The 21,113-nt window shown below is 38.0% G+C and overlaps 1 protein-coding gene across 50 annotated transcripts in view; it reads left to right on the top strand.

The window, feature by feature from the left end:
• EPB41L2 (erythrocyte membrane protein band 4.1 like 2) overlaps positions 1-21,113 on the top strand; it is a 392,946-nt gene that overhangs the window by 102,473 nt on the left and 269,360 nt on the right. For all 50 annotated transcript variants that reach the window (XM_067010758.1, XM_067010757.1, XM_067010795.1 and 47 more), the window contains 2 exons: positions 1,599-2,062; positions 2,775-2,987. In XM_067010758.1, the coding sequence (XP_066866859.1) occupies positions 1,613-2,062; positions 2,775-2,987 (663 nt within the window). In that variant the 5' untranslated portion in view covers positions 1,599-1,612. The remainder of the gene's footprint in view (positions 1-1,598; positions 2,063-2,774; positions 2,988-21,113) is intronic.

Here is a 21,113-nt window from a genome sequence, read left to right as displayed (position 1 = left end):
CTATCCTGCCCCTCCTCCTTTCCTTGTCCCCACTGGTAACCACTAGTTTGTTTGCTATATCTATGAGTCTCTTTCTTTTTTGTTATATTAACTGATCTGTTTTATTTTTTAGATTCCACATATAAGTGATATACAGTATCTTTTTCTGTCTGACTTATTTCACTTAATACCCTCCACATCCATCCATGTTGTTGCAAATGACAAAATTTCATTCTTTTTTATGGCTGAGGAGCATTCCATTGTAGATATACACTGCATCTTCTGTATCCATTCTTCTGGTGATATGGACACTTAGGTTGCTTCCATATCTTGGCAATTGTAAATAATGCTGCAGTGAACATTGGGGTGCATGTATCTTTTCAAATTAATGTTTTGCTTTTGGGGGATATACACCCAGGTGTGGAATTGCTGGATCGTATGGTAGTTCTACTTTTAGATTTTTGAGAATCCTCTATACTGTTTTCCACAGTGGCTGCACCAATTTCCATTCCCACCAGCAGTGTATGAGGGTTCCCTTTTCTCCACATCCTCGTCAGCATTCGTTATTTGTGTTCTTTTTGAAGATTGCTATTCTCACGGGTGTGAGGTGATATCTCATTAATTAAATTAAATCTCATTAATTTTATTTCTCCGATTAACGATGTTGAGCATCTTTTCAAGTGCCTGCCTGTTGTTTTTTTATGTCAGTGGTGCTACTGTTCTTCTAAACTCCCTCTTAGCTTGTGTAAAATTTAGACAGCCAGATACTTTGAGATTTAATTTCAATTTTGTTTTTATTAGTTGTGTGATAGGATTGATTATTAGATGCATTCCCCCCCCACCCCTATGATGTCTTCATTTGGTTCAGGTTGGGACCCCTAGATACTTTTGTTATAATCACACATATACTAGGAAAATGGTATATGAGGTTAGGTGGGATGGAGGTTTGGAGTTTTGATGATAGTTTTAGTACCTTTCTTAGAAGACTAATTTTTGCATTAGACTAGTGATGGTGAATTATGGGATTTAATATTGGAACAAAAAAGAAGATATTTTTGTTCCAGATTTAGTTATCTCGCAGTTAAGCCCCCAACGCTTAAAATTCATTTTTATAGTAACTAACATTTTAAAAAATTTTGGTTGTAATGTGTGAAATTGCAGTGAAATCTGTCTCAGAATTTTCTAGCATTATCAGTAACATTTTCATATTGTAGAATAAGGAATACGAAGTAGAGAAAAGTAATTTTCCTTAAAAAATTGAATTTTCCTGAAAAAGTTGAATTTTGAGGGGTGAATTATTGTTTATAGCTAGATGAAATCAAACAAAAGTAATCTTTCTAGAGCTTTTGATGTTTTGAAGTTTTCTCTGTACAGAATCGGAGAGTTAATCCTATTGCGGTGCTGGTTTTGGTTCTTTGATTCTGGTAGAGAATTATAAACTTTAAGGGTAGCGGTCTCCTTTGTCTCTTGTGCTTCTGAGCCTTCTTTTTCTAAATGTGTTTTCTCCTGTCATCTTCCTGCCATTCCCCTTCCCACCCTTCCTTACCCTGCCCCTTGCCTCCAAACTAAAACTGGGAGAGTTCGTAAAATAACCTTTGGTGATTTTGTTTTGTTTATAGAATAAGCTGTGACCATGACTACTGAAGTGGGCTCCGCATCTGAAGTGAAGAAAGAATCTGACCAGTTGGGAACAGATGCAACCAAGGAGAAACCGAAAGAAGTAGCAGAAAATCAGCAGAATCAGTCATCTGATCCAGAGGAGGAAAAAGGCTCCCAGTCACCTCCGCCAGCTGAAAGCCAAAGTAGTCCACGCCGCCAGAAGAAAGAGAAGGATCCATCTGAGAGCAGGGGGATTTCTCGATTCATGCCCCCGTGGCTTAAGAAACAAAAGTCCTATAACTTAGCAGTGGCCAAAGACAGAGGAGGTAAAAAAGAAACTATCCAAGCTGTTGGGGAAGAGCAGATTTTAGATAAGGAGGAATCTCTTCCTGAAGAAGAAAAGCAGGCCAAGGGTGATGCTGAAGAAACAGCCCAGAGAAAACAACAGGAGATTAAGGTCGACATCGAGGAAGAGAAACCTCTGGTGAGCAGTCTGGAGACACAAGTGTGTTTGAGAAGTGATTGAAAATGAAAGCTTTGATGGAATAACCATGTTAACAGAAAGGATTTGTTTTGAATCATTGTCAGTGATCTTATATTAAGATACTGCTTTGGCTTACTGTATCTGGAATATGGGTCTTAGAGGGTCTACCACAGCCTTCTCCTGTTATTCCTTTTAAAACTTTCAAAATAATAAAGCGAAAAAAAAATCCCCTGTATATGCAGATCATAAAAAAGTCATATCTGTTCATTATAGGGTTAGACAGGAACTCTCAAAATCCTTCTAGCTCTCCTTTTAAATAATATGCACTTTCGTATCTTTGATTTATTTAGGGGTTCAGTGGATAGGAAGAAGTGGATTTGTATGTGTGTGCCTTTTGGTTGCCTGATGAAGCCTAGGTTTTGCCACGGTATGACGTAATTAGAAATATTATTTGACATGGTATTTAAATTGTAGCTGCTGGGACGTAGTTTCTTTTACTCATGTAATGCTGACATTGCCAAATTGGCAAAATGAGAAAACTGGAGGTGGATTGGGGGAAAGAAAGTGTAGGAAAATACCCCTTCTGGCAAAGTTTTTGAAGTCTTTTAGGCTCACAGTGTTTATAACAATCACAATTCTTATTTTCCTTTTTCGTGTGTTGCCTTCTGCAAATTAGTCACCTTTAGGATGAACTTAATTTTTTCCTCCACAGCCTGTTGAAGAAGTAAGTAAGGAGAGGGAAGAGGAGAAGGTAAAGGAAATACAGGAGGACAAATCGGATGAAACAGCAAAAAGGGAGACGAAGGAAGTTCAGACCAATGAGCTAAAAGCAGAGAAGGCCTCTCAGAAAGCCACCAAGAAGACCAAAACTGTTCAATGCAAAGTGACCCTCCTAGATGGCACCGAGTACAGCTGTGACCTGGAGGTGAGACGGGGAGCTGATAGGAGAACTATCTTGATGTGTGGAATGACAGCAAAAGTATCGTCTGCCCTCATTTGTGGCCTGGCACAGTGAATAGATTTTTGTGTTCCTATAAGATAGTTTGTCGCAATTCTGCATTTAAAAAAAAAAGCAAAATGAGAAAACATAGAAGAGGGTCAGCATTTCCATTAGAAACGATAGTTCCTGACCCTTAAGGGTAAGCAGGGCCAATGTTCTGCCAGGCTGCACTGGTCATGTGTATTGGCTGGTGTCTGTTGTGAATGGGCGTTAAATAGTTTGAATATTACCCACGGCCATAAGTGTTTCACTTGAGAAGGAACATTGCACTGGGTTGAAATTTCAGAGTAATGAAATTTCAGCAGTCTAATCCCAAGTGTTTTCATCCTGAGACAGATAATGATTTCAAATCTAGCTTATTTAACTTAGTTTCATTTAATTAAAAAACACTCTTGATTTGATTTGCAAAGCATATAATTGATTAGCACTGATGCTGACCAAAGCCAATGTAATTTTTTAAAAGCATTTAATGCCTTATTTTATGACAATCAGAAGAGCCTGTTGCTTTTCATAGCTAAATTACTTTATTTACATGACGTATACTAATAGCTAATGTTTACTGAAAAACTTTGAATGAGTTACCTCGTGTAATATTTATAAGGCTCTGTATGAGGTAGGTGTTATTATGGGTATTCCCATTGTAAAATGAGGGAATGTAAGGCTTTAAAGAGGTTAAATAACTTGCCCAAAGTTTCCCAGCTAGTTAGTGGTTGAACCAGAATTCCAACCCCAGCAGTTTGACTGTGGAGGTCGTGAACCTGACTGCTGGCTGAACTATGAAGATGACTGCTTCATGGTCCTTACGTTTACCTTTGTATTAGTTATGTAGAACTTAATTTTACTCATTTAGTTACAGTTGTTTTGCTATGTTAGTTGTTTTGAGAAAGGGAGTACAAAAGGTGATTAAAAATCCTTAAAGCTCTCAGGGAGAGAGAATAATACTGTATATCTCTCAGTAGTAGGGGTAGGGACAATAAGGAAACAGTAGAACCGTGTTCTGAACCTGACTCAGTCACATTGTTTTTGATCAGATGTCCCTCAATTTTCCTACCTATCCTAGAAGTTAGGAAGTCTAGATTTTGAGAATCAACTTGTTGATAACTTGTTAGGTGACCTTGAGTCACTTACTCAACCTCTGTGGGTCAAACTGAGGCCCAGAAATTTACTTTAGAATATAGGATTACTTAGATAATCTTGAAGGCCCCTGTCTATCACCAAAGCTCATGGTTGACCAATGTGCTTTATGGTTTAAATCTTTTTTTGTTCTCTGTCATTTAAAAAAAGTCATGATATATTTAAAAATACAAAAATATAAAAATAATAGGAGAGCTGCATATTTATCATTAATATTTTAACCAGATGTCACCACTTAGCCATGTGTTTTAGATATTTTTTAAAAGAAATAAAGCATTAAAGATATTGCTAAAGTCTTATTCCCATCTCTCCTCTTTCTCTGCTTTTGTCTTTTTATCACATGTAAATCTACTTTATTCATTTTAAGTGCCGTATAGTATTCCTTTGAATGACTAACCCATTTTATCTATTCCCCTGCTGAGGCACAATTTCTTTTATATAGTGTAACAGTCAGTGCTTCAGTGAACATTATTATATATGTTTCCTTATTTACTTGTGCAAGAGTTTTTGCAGCATAGACACCTAGGAATGGAATTGCTAGGTTGCTAAGATGCTGTTTTACTTCTTTCGTTTTCCTAGATATTGGCAAAGGGGTCTCCAAAGTGGTTGTGACAATTTAAATTCCAATCAGCAACCACTGTTAGATTTTTCCACATTGTCATCAGCACTTTTTGTTATTAGAATTACTAATTTTGACCTATCATAATGGTGTGAAATATCATCTCAAAATTTTAATTAGCATTTATTTGATCACTGTCAACTGTTACTAGGTTATACGATAAAGACAACAATAGCAATAACAAACAACCTCCAAATCTTCTGGACTTAAAATAACAATGGTTTATTCCTTGCTCATGTTATATGCCCTTGGTGGGTTGGCTCTGGGCTCTGTTCCATGTCTTCTTGAGTTTTGGACCAAGATTAAAGGTGTATCCTCCACCTGGGAAATGTTGGTCTTAACAATAGAGGGGAAAGAAAACATGGCAGAACCACACTATGGTTCTTGAATCTTCTGCTTGGAAGTAGTATGTACCACTTTCACTTTCATCTCATTGACCAAGCAAGTCCTGTGGTTAAGGTTGATGACAGTAGGTGGGCAAGTATGATCCTGTCACAGGAAGAGCATGGTAGATAATTGAAAACATGGAAATAATCCTATAATTTACAACTCAGGAGGCTGAGCATCTTTTTATAAGTTTTGTTTAGGTTTCTAAGACTGCTCTAGGATTTTTAAAACTAGGCATTCTTTCTCAGATTAAGGATATTCTTTTCCTAGTTTCTAAGACTAAACTAGAAAGTTTCATGAATAGGTGGTGAAAGACATGAATAGGTAGTGAATCTTATCTAATGTATTTTCTGCATCAACTGAGAGGATCATATGTTTTTGTAATCTATTAATGTTGTAATTTACGTTGTTTTCTAGCATGTAGCCGTCTTTGAATTCCTGATATAAATAGTACTTGTTCATGATGATTTGGCATTGATTTTGTATTTTTAATCTAGCGTTTTTGCATATATTGCCTTTAATTTTCTTTTATCAAATTATCTTCATCAAATTTTGTTAGCTGGGTTATGTACTAACCTCATAAAGTTGCTTCCCTTTAGTAGCCTCTGGAAAAATTTGCCTAAATTAGGGATTTAAGAGATCCCTAATTCTTTGGAGATCTGGTAAAACTTCCCTTTAAAACTGTCTTGGGGGGACTTCTCTGGCAGTCCAGTGGTTAAGACTCCACGCTTCCACTGCAGGGGGCACGGGTTCGATCCCTGGTCGGGGAACTAAGATCCCACATGCCCTGCAGCATGGCCAAATTAGAAAAAACAAACAAAACGAACAAACAAAAAACTGTCTTGGGAAGAATATTGTTGGGAGGTTTTTTTTTTTTTCTTTAAATCATTGGTTTGATTTTCCAATAGTCTGTTTCTGGTTTTCCTTGAATAAGTTTCAGTAATTAATATTTTTAGTGGAGCTGCCCATTTCATCTAACTTGACACATCTATTGGTATGAAGTTGTTCATAGTGTTCTCATCTTGTATCTTTGATTTGGATTCATTTTTAATTTCTTGTGTTATTTGTGCTTTCTTCGTCATTCTTGCTATAGAGTTAAGCATTTTAATCTTTCAAAGAAGCAGCTTGGTTTTATTTGTTTCTTTTCTGTTTTGTAACATTTTGTTCTTTATTTTTTCCTTGGGTTTACTCTCTTTTCCCCCCCAATTTCTTGAGTTGAATATTTGAAAAAAAAAAGTATGCTTTATGCTTTCATGGCTCTAATTTCCCTTTCAGGTACCTCTTGTTGAGTGTATAAGTTTTGAAACACTGTACTTATAATTGCCATTCAGTTCTTCATATTTTCTCATCCCATTATTGTTCAACTTAAATTGGTTGGAGAAGCAGAGGAGTCTTTATTTCAATGACTGTATTAATTTACAGGTTGTCTTTTCAGCTAATAAGTGATTAGTTAATATACCATTATGAGAACGAACTTTTGAGGATAATAGATAAATTTGAAATAAGCTTGAAGCATATAAGTGTTGTGTAAACTTTTTTTTTTTCCTTTCAAGTACAAAGCAGAACATAATTTGAGTAGACTTAAGTGATGTGACCCCACAGCAGATTTTGTGCACCTGGAAACCTAGGCAGTGACTGTATATTTGACCAGAGGCTGTAGTTCATCAGTGTCACAATAGTTGTTACAATGCAGGCATTGTAAGTGGTATTTCCTCTTTTGAGTACTTTCTCTTTTATCCAGTTCTCCTTCCCAGCTAGGTTCTTTGAGTTCTTAGTATCATTAGAATGGGTCTGATACAGATCAGACTGCTGTTACTTCCTCTTCAGGAGCAGAGCCCAAAGAACAGCCATCACGTGGTTTGAGCACACTCTCGTTTCCCAGTTCCAGCGCTGACCTTAGGCAGATGGGGTGATGTGCTGATGCTGCTTATCTGTCGTTCTGTAGCTCTGTACCGGAAACGGGTGTCTGAGGGCTGCTTGGGGGGAAGTATTTTGTGGGAAACTATGACTGTTAATGAACTTGCAAGTACTTAAGGAAATGAATACGGTGTGGGAAATAAATACTTTGACTTTATTTGGTTGGGGAGATTAGATTTGTTTCCAGCTGTTTACTGTCATTAAAGATGATAATTATGTCTTTCATGGCTTTTTAGAGGCCTATAGTTATTGCTTGCTGTTTTTCTTTCTGTATGTACATGTATCTGATTTTCAATTAGATTTTTAGATTGTAGCATGCCCACTGAAGAGGGCCTAAATGCCTTCACTTAGGGCACCTACAACAGTAGAGGGTAGCATGGCCTGTACAGGAAGTCTTGAGGAGTTGGAACAGCCTGACTTATAGGGACCTTGTAGAGTAGGATGAAGTTCTACAAGGCAAGAAATGTCAGGATAAGGTGATTAAAACTGATCGATAGAGCAAAAAGGAGCTGGAAGAAATGGACCAGAGTTTGTAAAGTTATTAGTATAAAAGACCTAGCAAGGTCAAGAATGCTATTTGATATTAGAACATGGCTACAGTAATTTAAGGGGGACTTTTTTTATCCACTGCCTTGGTTACGCTACACACCAGTGGTCTTTATAGATATGGTTTTATCGATGTGATTAGAGCATTGGGAAAGTTAGGCAGATTCCTGTTTTTGTTATCTGTCAGTACCTTTGGTCAACAAAAATACCCTTTTTATACCATTTAATGTCAGTGTTACTGTATTAACTGAATAATTTTTTTAAATCAAGAAACATAATTCTTGGGGATATTTTTGTTTATTTGGTGTCTTAATATCATCTCTGCTTCACAGATTATTCCCTTAAAATAGAGAGATCGATCTCCATATATCCTTTTTTATTCTCCCCCCAGCCCCGTGCCCTTTCCGGGCTCTCTGTTTCTACATTCTTTCTCCCATGGACCATCTGAACCTATTCTTTTTTTTTTTTTTTTTTTTTTTTTTTTTGCGGTACTTGGGCCTCTCACTGTTGTGGCCTCTCCCGTTGCAGAGCACAGGCTCCAGACGCACAGGCTCAGCAGCCGTGGCTCACGGGCCCAGCCACTCCATGGCATGTGGGATCTTCCCAGGCCGGGGCACGAACCCGCGTCCCCTGCATCAGCAGGCAGACTCTCAACCACTGTGCCACCAGGGAAGCCCTGAACCTATTCTTGAACCTCAGGAATTAAGTGGAGAAAACTGCCCAGGGAGCCATGGCAACATCATTTTCAAAAACTGTGATCTTTGAAGTCTGCATTATTTTGAAGAAAGAGAGTATATGTTAATACTAAGTGCATAAAAAATGCTTCACACACACAGTATTTATGAGCATAAATAATGGATAATGGTGCATTTTTGGAGAATGATTTTAGTTAAGTACAAAAACAATATGGAAATGGCTTGACTTTAATTAATGTTATTTCTGGCTTATGTACCCATAGGCTTAGTGCTAAGCCATGCATTAATTTTGACGCAAGGCTGTGTCTCTTTGTGCATTTGTTCCAAATCTTTGTGTGAAGTACTTTTTCATTAAAGTTAGTAAAAATTACAATTTACATTTGTATACTAGTCTGTCATCTCGATAATAAACTGAGATCTCAAATATTTTTTGAAAAAAACCTTTACTTTGAAGATTATTGTTTTTAATGAAGAAAAGTTATAATTTCTACTCTCTGATATGTCTATTTTTATCTCATTGAGATATGCAATGGTATGTGACAAGCCCCTTTGGTACCAGAATTTAATGGTAAAGAATTTTCGGGAGTCTCCTGGATTTTGCATGCTTGTTCCAGGGAGTCTGCTATAGGAGGACTCTTGTGATATTGCCACTGTAGTCATTTACATACTCCATGTGTTAAAACAGCAGGGCTCCTTCCTCTAAGGAAAAATACAGTAAGATTTAGTGGTTGCCGTGGATTTAAAGGCAGGAGATCTGTGTTTACTTTTCTTTTGACTCTTTGGATGTCTTGGGGAAGTCACTTCCTCTTTTTTCTTCTATTCTCAGATTGCAAAGTAAGAATCAAAATATTTGCTTCCTCTATTTCTAGGATTTAGCCGGCTTTACTACAGCTGATAAGCCTGTATATATATTTTTAAAGTCTGAAAATAAATGTGAACGTTCCTGTAAGACTTTGGAAGCATGAGTGAACGTGCATTCTGAGTTAGAGTTGTTCACATTTTCCTCTGGCATCTGAAAGTTTTTCCCACGTGTTGATTTTGTCTGAGAATTGAAGACATTGTTCCTGCCCACACAGGAATGTCAGTGCCATTTTTTCTCAGTGCTATGAATAAGGCTGTCAGAATGTAGGCGCTCTTCGTCACTGTTCTGTTGATAAAACTATCAGGCAGTAGAATGTGTCAAGGTCTTCTTTCTTGTGTAGACTACTGGCCTCAGAAATCCAATTTGTTATCATTGCTTTTGAGTGTTTTATTTACTTACTTGATTGTTTATGTCTACTGTCACCCTCCAAGGCTGTTCTTTTAGACTTCTATATAATCGACCCTTAACTAGGTTTATGAATTAAATAGTTTTAACTATCTACATCTTGTAGAGGATCTGGAAGTTGTGGCCCTCTAAACTCTTGCAAAATAGCGTTAGATTTAGATATGATTTAAGTAGAACTGTGAACAATTTAATTGGCATATATTATATGCCATTTAAAATTCTAGTGACATAGGTCCAGATGGAATGTCTCTGGTTAACTGTCCATTTATCCCTTTAGCTCAAAAAGGAATTTAAGGTGATAATTCTATCCAGTAATGTAATTTTTATTTAGTAAATGGGAGAGGTCTGCCATACCATGTGAGTAGTTGAATACTTTGGTCCAGCTTGAAGAACATGAGGGGTTCACAGGAGCAGAGCAGACTCATTAGCTGGGCATTCAGGACGCTGTTGCGTATGACCTCAGGATGTCTTTTGATCTATTATTATAGGATTTTCTGTGTTTTCCCTTGCCAGCCAAATTGGTCTTCTAATAAGGCACTGAATTGTTTGTCCTTCTTTCCTCAAGTTTCTGATCAGTTCATCTCTGCCATTTCAATTTCCCCATCCACACGATTGCCCCCAATCTTTTTTTTTTTTTCCCCGGTACGCGGGCCTCTCACTGTTGTGGAGCGCAGGCTCAGCGGCCATGGCTCACGGGCCTAGCCGCTCTGCAGCATGTGGGATCTTCCCAGACTGGGGCACGAACCCATGTCCCCTGCATCGGCAGGTGGACTCTCAACCACTGCGCCACCAGGGAAGCATCCCCCCCCCCCCCCCCGCCATCTTTTAATGTCCAACTTAAATCCAGATGTCTGGATGTTTTTTTTTCCTCTGAACTTGTTTTCACCAGTAATTGGACAATCATGTGCTGCCTTGTGAGAGTCTCTTGTATTGTTGTGTTGAACAACAGCTAAACTCATATTATTGTTTGATTTTTCTTATGCTTATGTTGTTTCTTCACCTGGATTGTTAGTTCCTTGAGAAAAAGAACTTTCTTCTCTCTCCCCATAGGGCATCAACGTAGGACTTTGCCTTTAGCACTACTCATAAAAAATTGTTGATTTCTCTCTGCTTTCTCATATGTGTATAAAACTTTTATCCTTATCTAAGCTAAATGATTGTGTTCGCTTGTTTGTATTCCTAGTTCTTCTCTCCATCCTTTCCAGTTAGAAAAGAAAGATTGTGTGTGTGTGTGTGTGTGTGTGTGTGTGTGTGTGTCTGTAATCCTCCACCCTCTCATATTACTACTTCTATCCACAGCTGCCCTGCTTTTTAAGTGCTTAGAAACAGTAGACTAACTTCTTGTAGAAACACTTAATGGGTTTAAATAAATGAAAATGATTTATTAAATTTCTATAAAGGCTGTGAACCGATGAGGCGTGAGAGCGATGCAGAAGTGGATAAGGAGTGGGCTTGGCCCTTCAGGATCTCACAGCATAGAGAGAATGTAGACTCGCAGAAGCTTAAGAGTTCTTTCACACAAATCTGAGCTGCCACAGGTCAGATGGCTGGCTGGCTGGGTGTAGGCTGGGCTTGGAGAGGAGAGTATAATTAACATCTTACTTCCTGTCTCTTTTTTCTCTAATGCTCCTCTTTTCTCTTGAGCAAACTAAAGAATGATATGGTTTTGATTTTTCAGCAGTCAAGAATTCAACCACATTCGTTCTCCTTTGTCTTCCCCACTTTTGGTTTCAAAATCTGCGGATTGCCGTTTTTGCCCTTGCATCAGTGGTTTTTGAAAGCATTAAATTGACACTTGAAAGTAACTTCTCACTATGAGTAACCATCCTGAGGTAATTTTGAAGGCAGCCTCTATCTCTGCCTGCCCCTTTCCCATACGTGCTGCCAGGCGAGCTGACTCCTCAGTAATTTACCACTTTAAGTTTTACTCTCACCTGAGGGTGATAGTAGAACAGGCACCAGATCTTTGAATTTTTTTTCCTGTTTTGGAATGAACATTATTTGAAGGTTGAATAATATTTGAAATAGCGGGGAAAGTCATTTTCAGAATAAAATTTGTACTTTAAAATCTCTTCAGATATGTTTTCTTGCTCTCTAACGTAAGTAGGTATTAAAAAAATTTTAACTCCTTTTCAGAGTTCATCAAATGAGACGTAATTTTATTTTTCTCTCATTCAACAAGAAACAAAGTATCTTTTGTTGAACCCCTTCCACTGGGAATCCCTCTGTTTTCATTACTGTTTTATTTCCACTTTCTTTTCCAGTCTTCTCCTGAGCAAATTAAAGATGCTTCGGACAGTTTTTATTTCTCAACCATTAGGAAATTTTGCCAAATATTCTCCTCCTTGATCCTGTCTCCCTATTCCCCCCCCACCAAGGTTTCTGTGGAGATTGTGTGCAGGAGCTTGAATGGGGGAACAGAAATTTGAGAATCTTGCCTTAACCTGTGAGCATTGTTGAATTTATTTCACGGAAGCTCGAGCTGGGGCCATTCTTTCCATCCATCCTTTCCACAGCGGGATCAAGACTCTGTGGCCTAGTGGAAACATGTACAGAATTTATCATCCCTATTTACAGCACTTTAATATAATATGCTAACATTTGAATCTTAAAGGGATCAAATGCAATATATCATAATAAAATACAGTCTATAAAAAGCACTGGATGAGTCAGAAAAACTTTCTTCATGCAAGGTGGCTACATGATTAATGTACTGAAAAATGATGTCAGATTCCTATTTTTATATTTGTTATATTCTGCAACAGAGTTTCACGTCAACTCTGTTATGATTAGGAATATTATTATTTTTTTAATTCTAGAGAGACAGCCTCAAAACTACTAACTGAACTACGTTTCATAACTGTGTGTGATATTTGCAGAATATGCCATTTTAACCTGTTTTGAGGTGTCTAGTTTTGTGCATCATCTAGTTATTAACATAGGAAACAATCTGAGTCTTATTATGATCTGTTTTTTATATTCAGTGATCTCTTTCTATATTTCTGTCAGCAGCAATTTAAAGTGAATCAAATAGGAATACTCTAATAAGCTTTTCTGCTATAGCACAGAAAGCTTGTCTGAATCAAATGTCAAAATTCACTGTAGGCAAATAGTTTACAGAGAATCTGCTAGGCTACAGAGGTTTGCTGCTTATGATTCTTCACATGTTTTAATGGAAATGGTATTTGGCAGTTTCTTAAAAAGATACTTAGAAAAATTTGGTGTGCTCATCTGGCTAGAAGTTTGATACCAGCCTCTTTATGTAATCTAACAGTTTTAGTCACTGCTGTTTTTTAAGAGGTTATAGTTTTCACAGATTTATTCCAGGTTTTGCTGTTCAAAGTGAATAAGAGAAAAAGCTGGACAAAAAGAATGTGGAGTTTCACTTCTTAAAAATTACTTTAGTGACTGGTTACTGACCTTCTTTAGTGATGGTATATAATTTTTAAGAAAAATAGAAAGTTAAAGAAGTCATATTTCCACAGTATTTTATGAATTTGGCCTCAAAATAGTATTCATTTAAATATATATTGTGAGTTTAGAAGTAATTTTTGTCCCCCAATATTGATTTGTTTCCTGAGAAGATAAAGAGAAAAGTATGAAGTATAATTTGTCCTCTTAAATTGAGTATAGATTTTACTTTCAGAGGTAAACTTTACCTGTGAAACAAGAATATGCATATAGTTGATAAAGTACTGTTTATGGTTTAGATAAAAGTGCAGAAGTGCCAAGTTACTATGGGCTGGAGTTGGTAAGCAAATGTTCATTGAGGAGAAAGGAACTCTTAGACTTTGAAGAATGATGTACTTAGGAAAACTCGGCAATACTTAGCCTAGTACATTTTTCGTTTGAAAATGGTTAAATAGTAAAATCCAAGCAGAAATTTGGGGTTATAAGAAAAGGCTTGAATGCCTACTTCCTTATATGACAAGGATAACATCATAAAATGTAAACTTTGTTAGGAGCAAACCATGCTGGCCAGTGCTGTCAGTTTCAGCCCAGGCTTTGCGTGGCTTGGCTTTAACTAGGAATCCTCTCCTCTTGCAAAGCCAGAATACCATTGGGGTTCAAATGGATTAATTTCTTCACTTATGCTAAACGTTAAGAAGAGGTGGGCTCCGAGCCACCCATAGGAGAGGTTGCAAAGTAAACATAAAATAGAAAAAAATGGATGGGCTCTATTGTTTACCCTTTTCCAGTCTGCTTTCTAAAATTTTGTTGGCACTGATTCCATTCTCTTTCTCCTTTCCATTGTCGGGGGGAAAAGAATATGTGCGTATTGTGCTCACGTGTGCACTTAACCACTTCATTTTAGAATAGCTTCCATGGGGAGCAGAGCTAAATGTGTATTTTCAATCTACCATCTTTAATTAGAAGTCCACTTTCTACTTAGGAAAATCTGGACAATGAGCCTGTTTTATCACTAGGATAAAGTGAAGTGGGCCCTCTCCCTCAGTATAGCCAGGAAGTTTTCTGGATATCTCATTATACAAAGACTTTTAATTGGTTGTGGTAGCTTCAGTAGCATCTGCTTTGACGTTGTTCATTGTTTTCTTACAGATGCTTTTTGTTAGTTTTCATTTTCTTGATTCACTATTTCCTGCAGGTGTCTAGAGAGTCCATTTTGTTTTGCATGTGTGTTTAATTGGGCAGAGCAGAGGTAGGTCATAGGAGAAGAATGGATGGAAATGCTATTCTACTTAACATGTTATTTTGGGTTTTTTTTGCAATTAATAGGTAAGGTATAGTTTAGTTCTTATCCACTTGATTTGGGTCCTAAGCTATGTATTATGTAAAGTTTGTGGCTTTGTTCATCAAACATTTCTGGAACAAGCATTTGTGATAATGTTGGTGGCGGGGGGGGGGGTTCGTCAACAAGATCGGACTTGGGAGAATTTCACTGTGCAGGGTCTGATGCTCAGCATTGGCATGTATGTTAACTCAACTCACAGTGCCCGAGTCAGTCAGGCAGAGGAAAACTGCCCTCGCTGACCAGTTCTATAAATGCAGACCTAAGAATTCCAGGAAATGAATTTACAGTGAGAGATAACTGCCAGGAAGAATGAAACATTTAGATTTATTGGTCATTTAATTCTTTCCTTCATAATAAGAAAGTCGTCACATGGTGCTAAATCTCAGGATATCTTTGTGAGCATGAAATTCAGAGCAAGGGGTATTATATCAACATAGTAACAGGTGTCTTTAGCCTCCTGTAGCTTGATCCAAAGCCACCGTGGAGGGTGAATACATTTGCCATCAGGTCAAGAATAATTGTGCTTTCAGGCCAGGTTACCCTTCTTCCTAGTGATACTGCTAACTTCCCACTGTTAGTTCTCCCCATGACCCCCCTTCAGGAAGCCTTGTTGGGTCTGTACATTTGTTGGATACATATACACACACCCAGCCACCTACCCTTTCTTCCCCTAACATTGTATACCTTTCATTCTTGGGTCTCCTGCAGTCAGATGATTTCATCTATCACGTGTTGATTTTTACTTAGGTTTCCCAGTAAATGTTAAACTAACTCCAACTTCTGCTGGAAAACTTACGTTGGACCTTAGTATTTACATTTGGGCGTGTTACTGACCTAATAGGTGTGGGGATGGGAGTTGAAGCTGGGAAGGGGAATGATTGGCCTGAAACCCATTTACCATGTAAAAATATTATTTCTGTTGGAAAAGATTCTGAATTTTGAGTAGCTGTCTGTCACATGTCATGCTGCATTTTATGGCAGAAGTAATATAGGAGGGCTTTGAGGTGACCATCTGGATATGTGAATACATATGTGCAGAGAAGCATTATAAAGGACATTTCCAGCTTATGAATAGGTTATATATATGTATACATCAGTAAGTTATTTGGAGAGTATGTTTTCCCATGGAAATAAGGCACAAATGATTAGACTTTCAAGTCGATTTGTAAAAGTCTGTAAAGTTTTTGAACTGAGTTCTGGGTGCTAAATCTTGGAGCAGGTGGATAAAGACAGAATTTCTACCCCACTTTTCTAATTCAGGCCAAAATTTAAAATCCCCCTCCCTTTTTTTTTTTTTTTTAAATATTCTTTTCCTATTTCTTGTTGCTTTTTTCACTAGACTTTCTTCTTCCTAGTTCCATGATGACATTCTGTTACTCTTTTGTAGTATCATCATACAAAAAATGTCTGATGCTTCCTGCTTACTTTTTCTCTGTCCAGAATTAAAATTCCTCTAATTTCGCAAACGTAGCCAATCTCTCACCTAAATAATGAGAGGATCCGCAATCTGAGTGGATGACTCCTGTGTGGATGATTACTTGTATTTGCCTTCGAAGAGGTATTTGCATTTTAACAGAAGCCTGTTCACGCTAAAGAATCCTAAGTGGTAGAGTTTCACTCAGGAAGCCAAGGGAAATGAAAAAATGAAAGCAGTTTGTGAGGGCGGTAGAGGGCTGGGTTTTTGACCTTTGGATCAGGTGGACGGACATACTGCTGGTAAGGTGGCCTTTTGGGGAGGCATACACAAATGTTCCCTAACTTTCTTGCTTCTGAATCTCCATGTTTCTGATGCCTCACACTTTTTCTTCTTATGTAGTTGAAGTAGTTGATTTGTATGTGTTTTTAAGCCATACAAAGTCTTGAAGACTCACCTGTTGCTCCCTACTTGCCCATGGTTAACAAAGACCTTGCCACTTGGTCTTTTGTTTTACTTTAGTTTGTTAGTTATCTACCGGGAATGAAAAACTTTTACCTGGGAAAAAAATGTCAAGCTGAATAGAAAGACTGCTACCTCAGATCAGTGTTTAAAAATTGAGATATCTCAAAATGAAATGTACTTTTTTCCCTCAGATTACCCAGAAGTTGCTTGTCATTGAGTTCAAGAATCAGAAATTCAGGTGGTGGGGTATAAGGAAATTACTGTTATTTCTTAAGAACCTTTTCAAGACCTCTTTCTTTGTATCAGATCCTGTTTGCCTCTGTTTTACAATAATGAAGTAAATATTTAAGTGATTAAGATTTTTCTGCATTACAACTTGACTTCCACTTTGGTCAGTTGTTAAAAAATACTTGAAACACTCCTGGCCAGTAGAGGTAAGAATAGTTTCAGTGGGCCTGATTTGTGATAAGATCTGTAGTCAAACAGGTGTCTTGTGTTTTTCTACCTTGTGATTTCTTTCTCGAAGGTAGTCTCAAATACAGTTGTCATTAAAGATTGTCAGATAAGTTTTATATTATCGGGCTATATGAAACAGTCATTTTTTTAAAAAGGATTTTAAGTGAAAAGTGAGCAATTGATATATCAGTTAGTGCGTTGGGTCCTGGCTTTTGTGTCTGGGTCTTTGAAAGGGATAAAAGGTGAGTATGCTCCTTTGGATGGTGCCTGGCCAGACTGAAAACAGAAAGCTGATGGACTTGAGTGTGAGGGCAGATAGTCTTACCATGGTATCGGCCTTGCCTCATGGTCAGAATCCTTAGTTAAGCTTTTTACAAATACAGGAGCAGGGCTTCCCTGTGGCGCAGTGGTTGAGAGTCTGCCTGCCAATGCAGGGGACACGGGTACGTGTCCCGGTCCGGGAAGATCCCACATGCCGCAGAGCAGCTGGACCCGTGAGCCATGGCCGCTGACCCTGTGTGTCCGGAGCCTGTGCTCTGCAACGGGAGAGGCCACAACAGTGAGAGGCCCACGTACCGCAAAAAGAAAAAAATAATAATAATAAATAAAAATACAAGAGCACAGAGGCTTTTTTTTTTTTTTTTTAAGGGCAGTGAAACTATTCTGTAGGATACTGTAATGGTGGAGACATGTCATCATACATTTTTCCAAACCCATAGAATATACAAGACCAAAAGTGAGCCCTAATGTAAACTATGGACTTGGAGTGATTATGATGTGTCACTGTAGGTTCATCAGTTGTAACAAGTGTACCGCTCTGTGGGGGATGCTGATAATTCGGGAGGCCGTGCATGTCGGGGGGTAGAGGGTATATGGGAAATCTTTGGATCCTTTGCTCAATTTTCCTGTGAAGCTAAAACTGCTCTACAAAATAAAGTCTAATACAAAAATTAAAAAAAAATACAGATGCCCAGGTGCTATCTTTGAAGATTCTGATTCAGGGGCTCTGATGCTGGACTTGAGCATCCGTGCAGCCAGACTTAAAAACTTCTTTGAGAGGCCATAACATGCTACCTACCAAGGCACTCCCTGGCAGAGCACCTGCTCCCCAGGTATATGGTGAATTGATCAATTAGCTCCTCCTTGAAATATGAACATGGCTGGTGGGGAATTTTCCCTTAGTGGTAGGGAAGTGAGTGGAGTAGAGCTCCTACAGTAAGACCGCAGGAAGTCTTATTAAGTGTCTGTCTGGCTGAATTTGTCTGGTTCTGATTTGCTTTGAGCAATCCTCAACATATAGTCAGGACTTGATCAATATTAGGTGCAATTATTATCATCATGATATTTTAAGCTCCTGACTATATTTTTTCTCAAGATCTTACTATTTTTCTTGAACATTTGATGAAAATGCTAATGTCCTTTGCCTTGGATGAATTCTTAATATCTTGCTATTATATTTTATCAGTAACTTAGTAACTTGGAAGGTCCATAATATAAACATATACCACTTAAATAATCACGTTCACTTTGTAATTAAAAGAACTTGCTTTGATTCAAAAATCAAACGTTAGTATTTTTATAAGCAGGAGGAAAAACAAGATTTAAAAACAGTATACTTTGTATTGAAAATTTTGAATAAACCCATCTCTTACTGTCCAAGGACTTAATCTTCTTGTTGGAGAGTCAGAAGAGAGACATTGGCCGTAGCCAGCTGGATTAAGAAAACAACATCAAAGATCAATTCATCTCGGGCTTCCTTGGTGGCGCAGTGGTTGAGAGTCCGCCTGCCGATGCAGGGGACACGGGTTCGAGCCCTGCTCTGGGAAGATCCCACATACTGTGGAGCGGCTGGGCCCGTGAGCCATGGCTGCTGAGCCTGTGCATCCGGAGCCTGTGCTCCGCAACGGGAGAGGCCACAACAGTGAGAGGCCTGTTTACCGCAAAAAAAAAAAAAAAAAAATTAAAAAAAAAAAAAAAAAAAAGATCAATTCATCTACTTTAAGCTCTAGGAATAGAAATATAGTTGGATTTTGCCTCTGAGAAATTGCAGGCTATTTGGCAGCTGTTTGCTTAGAGCAAATGAAGATTTAGATGATTTTTCCTCATATGCTACAGTACCATTATATTAAACTTTTATTACCAAAGGAAGGCATTTAAGGGATCACATTTTATGAACAGCTGAGCAACCGACACGTATTAGAACTGACAGAGGTGTTTATTATTCCCTATCGTTTAGTTAAAGCAAAAGAATAAGTATAATTCCTTGTGTAAAATGTGTGTGTGTATATTTACATTTCATCAGTAAATAGTTTGCTTAACAAGCTTCACGATCCATCGCTCTGGAGGTTATGTGAGATTTTTCTGAAGCTCCATTCTAGAGCTTGGCTTTCAGATTACCCTGGAGCGAGCATATTGGTGAGAGGAGTAGACTTGGCTTCTGGAATAGCCGTCGACAGGCCGGTCGTGCAGCTGGAGATAGAAGTGCTCCAAGAGGACACCCTTTGGTTAGCTAGCTGATTCTTGTGTCCTGAAAACAGATGAAAACCTCTGGTTTGTGGAAAATGAAGACTATAACCACCTTAGAATTGAAGGTTGTGGCTATGGATGAAAGAGTAAAAGTTTGATGTTTTATTTATTAAAAATAAAATTAGCATTTGTTTGCCATTTTCCATATACCATAAAGATGAAACATATTTTTCTATCTTGTTTGTGATCTGAACTTACCTGGTTGCTTATGAGATGAATTGTATACTCAGTTAAGAATTATGAAACATTTCAAACACCAGCAGACTGGGGTAGAAAAGCATGCCATCTCAGTACTGCATTGAGACTTGGGAAGAATGGGAATCATTGAGCTCATGAAATACGGTTTTATAATATAGAAGAAAGGCAAGCTCCTTGTTCTTCAGGAGTTAAGGCACGCATGTGATTTTATTAAAGGTGAGCATGTATGTATCTAGCTACACTAGGGTTTCCTTTAATATTATTGCAGGACACAATTACTGGAGGGTATTGTGCAGTGCGTTCTGGTCTAGTGTGTGTTTTGTTTTGTAGCAGCTTTTCATTTTTATTTCTAACATGTAAAACTATATTGAATAGTATTTTATGTCATTCATGTCAGCAACACTACAGAATTTCCTCAATGTTGAAGCATAATTCCTTGAATCCTGTGGAATGGAAAGAAATAGTCTGTAATGAGCTATGAGAAGATTTTTCTTTTTCTTCCCTCTTTTAGAGGCTGGTCTTAAAGGAATACTATATAAGAAAGATTTCTTATCATTTTTTGTAGTGTCTTTTTTTTTTTTTTTTTTTTGCAGTACGCAGGCCTCTCACTATTGTGGCCTCTCCCGTTGCGGAGCACAGGGTCCGGACACACAGGCTCAGTGGCCGTGGCTCACGGGCCCAGCCGCTCCGCGGCATGTGGGATCTTCCCGGACCGGGGCACAAACCCGCATCCCCTGCATCGGCAGGCAGACTCCCAACCACTGTGCCACCAGGGAAGCCCCTGTAGTGTCTTTCAACCTACATGCTTATGTAATTTTGATAATGTATGTCTGTCTGTCTGTCTATCTATTGATACACATGTGTACAAATTTTTCCTGATTGTTAATGAAAATTAAGTTTGGAAAATTTTTTTTAACTACTCAAAAAAAAGCAATAGGTATGTGTGTGTATATATACATGTGTATGTATATACACATATTTATATATACTATACATGTGTATGTTTATATGTATTTTATATAATACACTTTTTTTTTGAGCAGTCAGAAAAACTTTTTCAAACTTAATAATGATCAGGGAACTTTAAAATCTTCCTTTATTATGAATGTCTCATTTACTTCTGGAGTTACATTTTGAATACACATATAGACAATCATTGGATGTGGTTTCTTTCTTCCTTTTTGCCAGGATTTGAATGAACTTTGGGACAGAGGTGTGTCATTCAGATTGGTAGAAAAAGAATGATCTGATAAATGATGATCTGAGACTTTTTTAAAAGACACTCCTTTCCCCTCTGTTTGGTTCTTTGATTTCCTCCACCTCCCATGACAGTGTCTCAGTTGTTGTGTTTGTTCTGTGCATACCTTTCTTTCCTTGCCCTTTTATACTTGCACAGTGTAGTTTAGAGCTAGCTCAAAACACATAGCTCAAGGGCTGTGCTGTATGGATTGCATTGTACACTTCCCAGAACTGTCTTCTCAGTGCACAATAACTGCAGTGTGGAGGGGCCTACACGGAGACAGTGATGGTGTTTTATAAAACGCCAGTGGTGTGTGGTGTTGACTGCAATCCGCCGGGTAAGCAGTTGCACAAATTCCTCCAAGTTGAGAGGCCTCCAGAAATGTCATGTTTTGGCCTCAATAATGAATGCCACAAGTAACAGCACAGGCATGG

The sequence above is a fragment of the Kogia breviceps genome, chromosome 13 (genome assembly GCF_026419965.1).
Source record: "Kogia breviceps isolate mKogBre1 chromosome 13, mKogBre1 haplotype 1, whole genome shotgun sequence".
Taxonomy (NCBI): domain Eukaryota; kingdom Metazoa; phylum Chordata; class Mammalia; order Artiodactyla; family Physeteridae; genus Kogia; species Kogia breviceps.
Note: the sequence above shows the minus strand (reverse complement) of the source record. Positions and strands in the feature narration are given on the sequence as shown.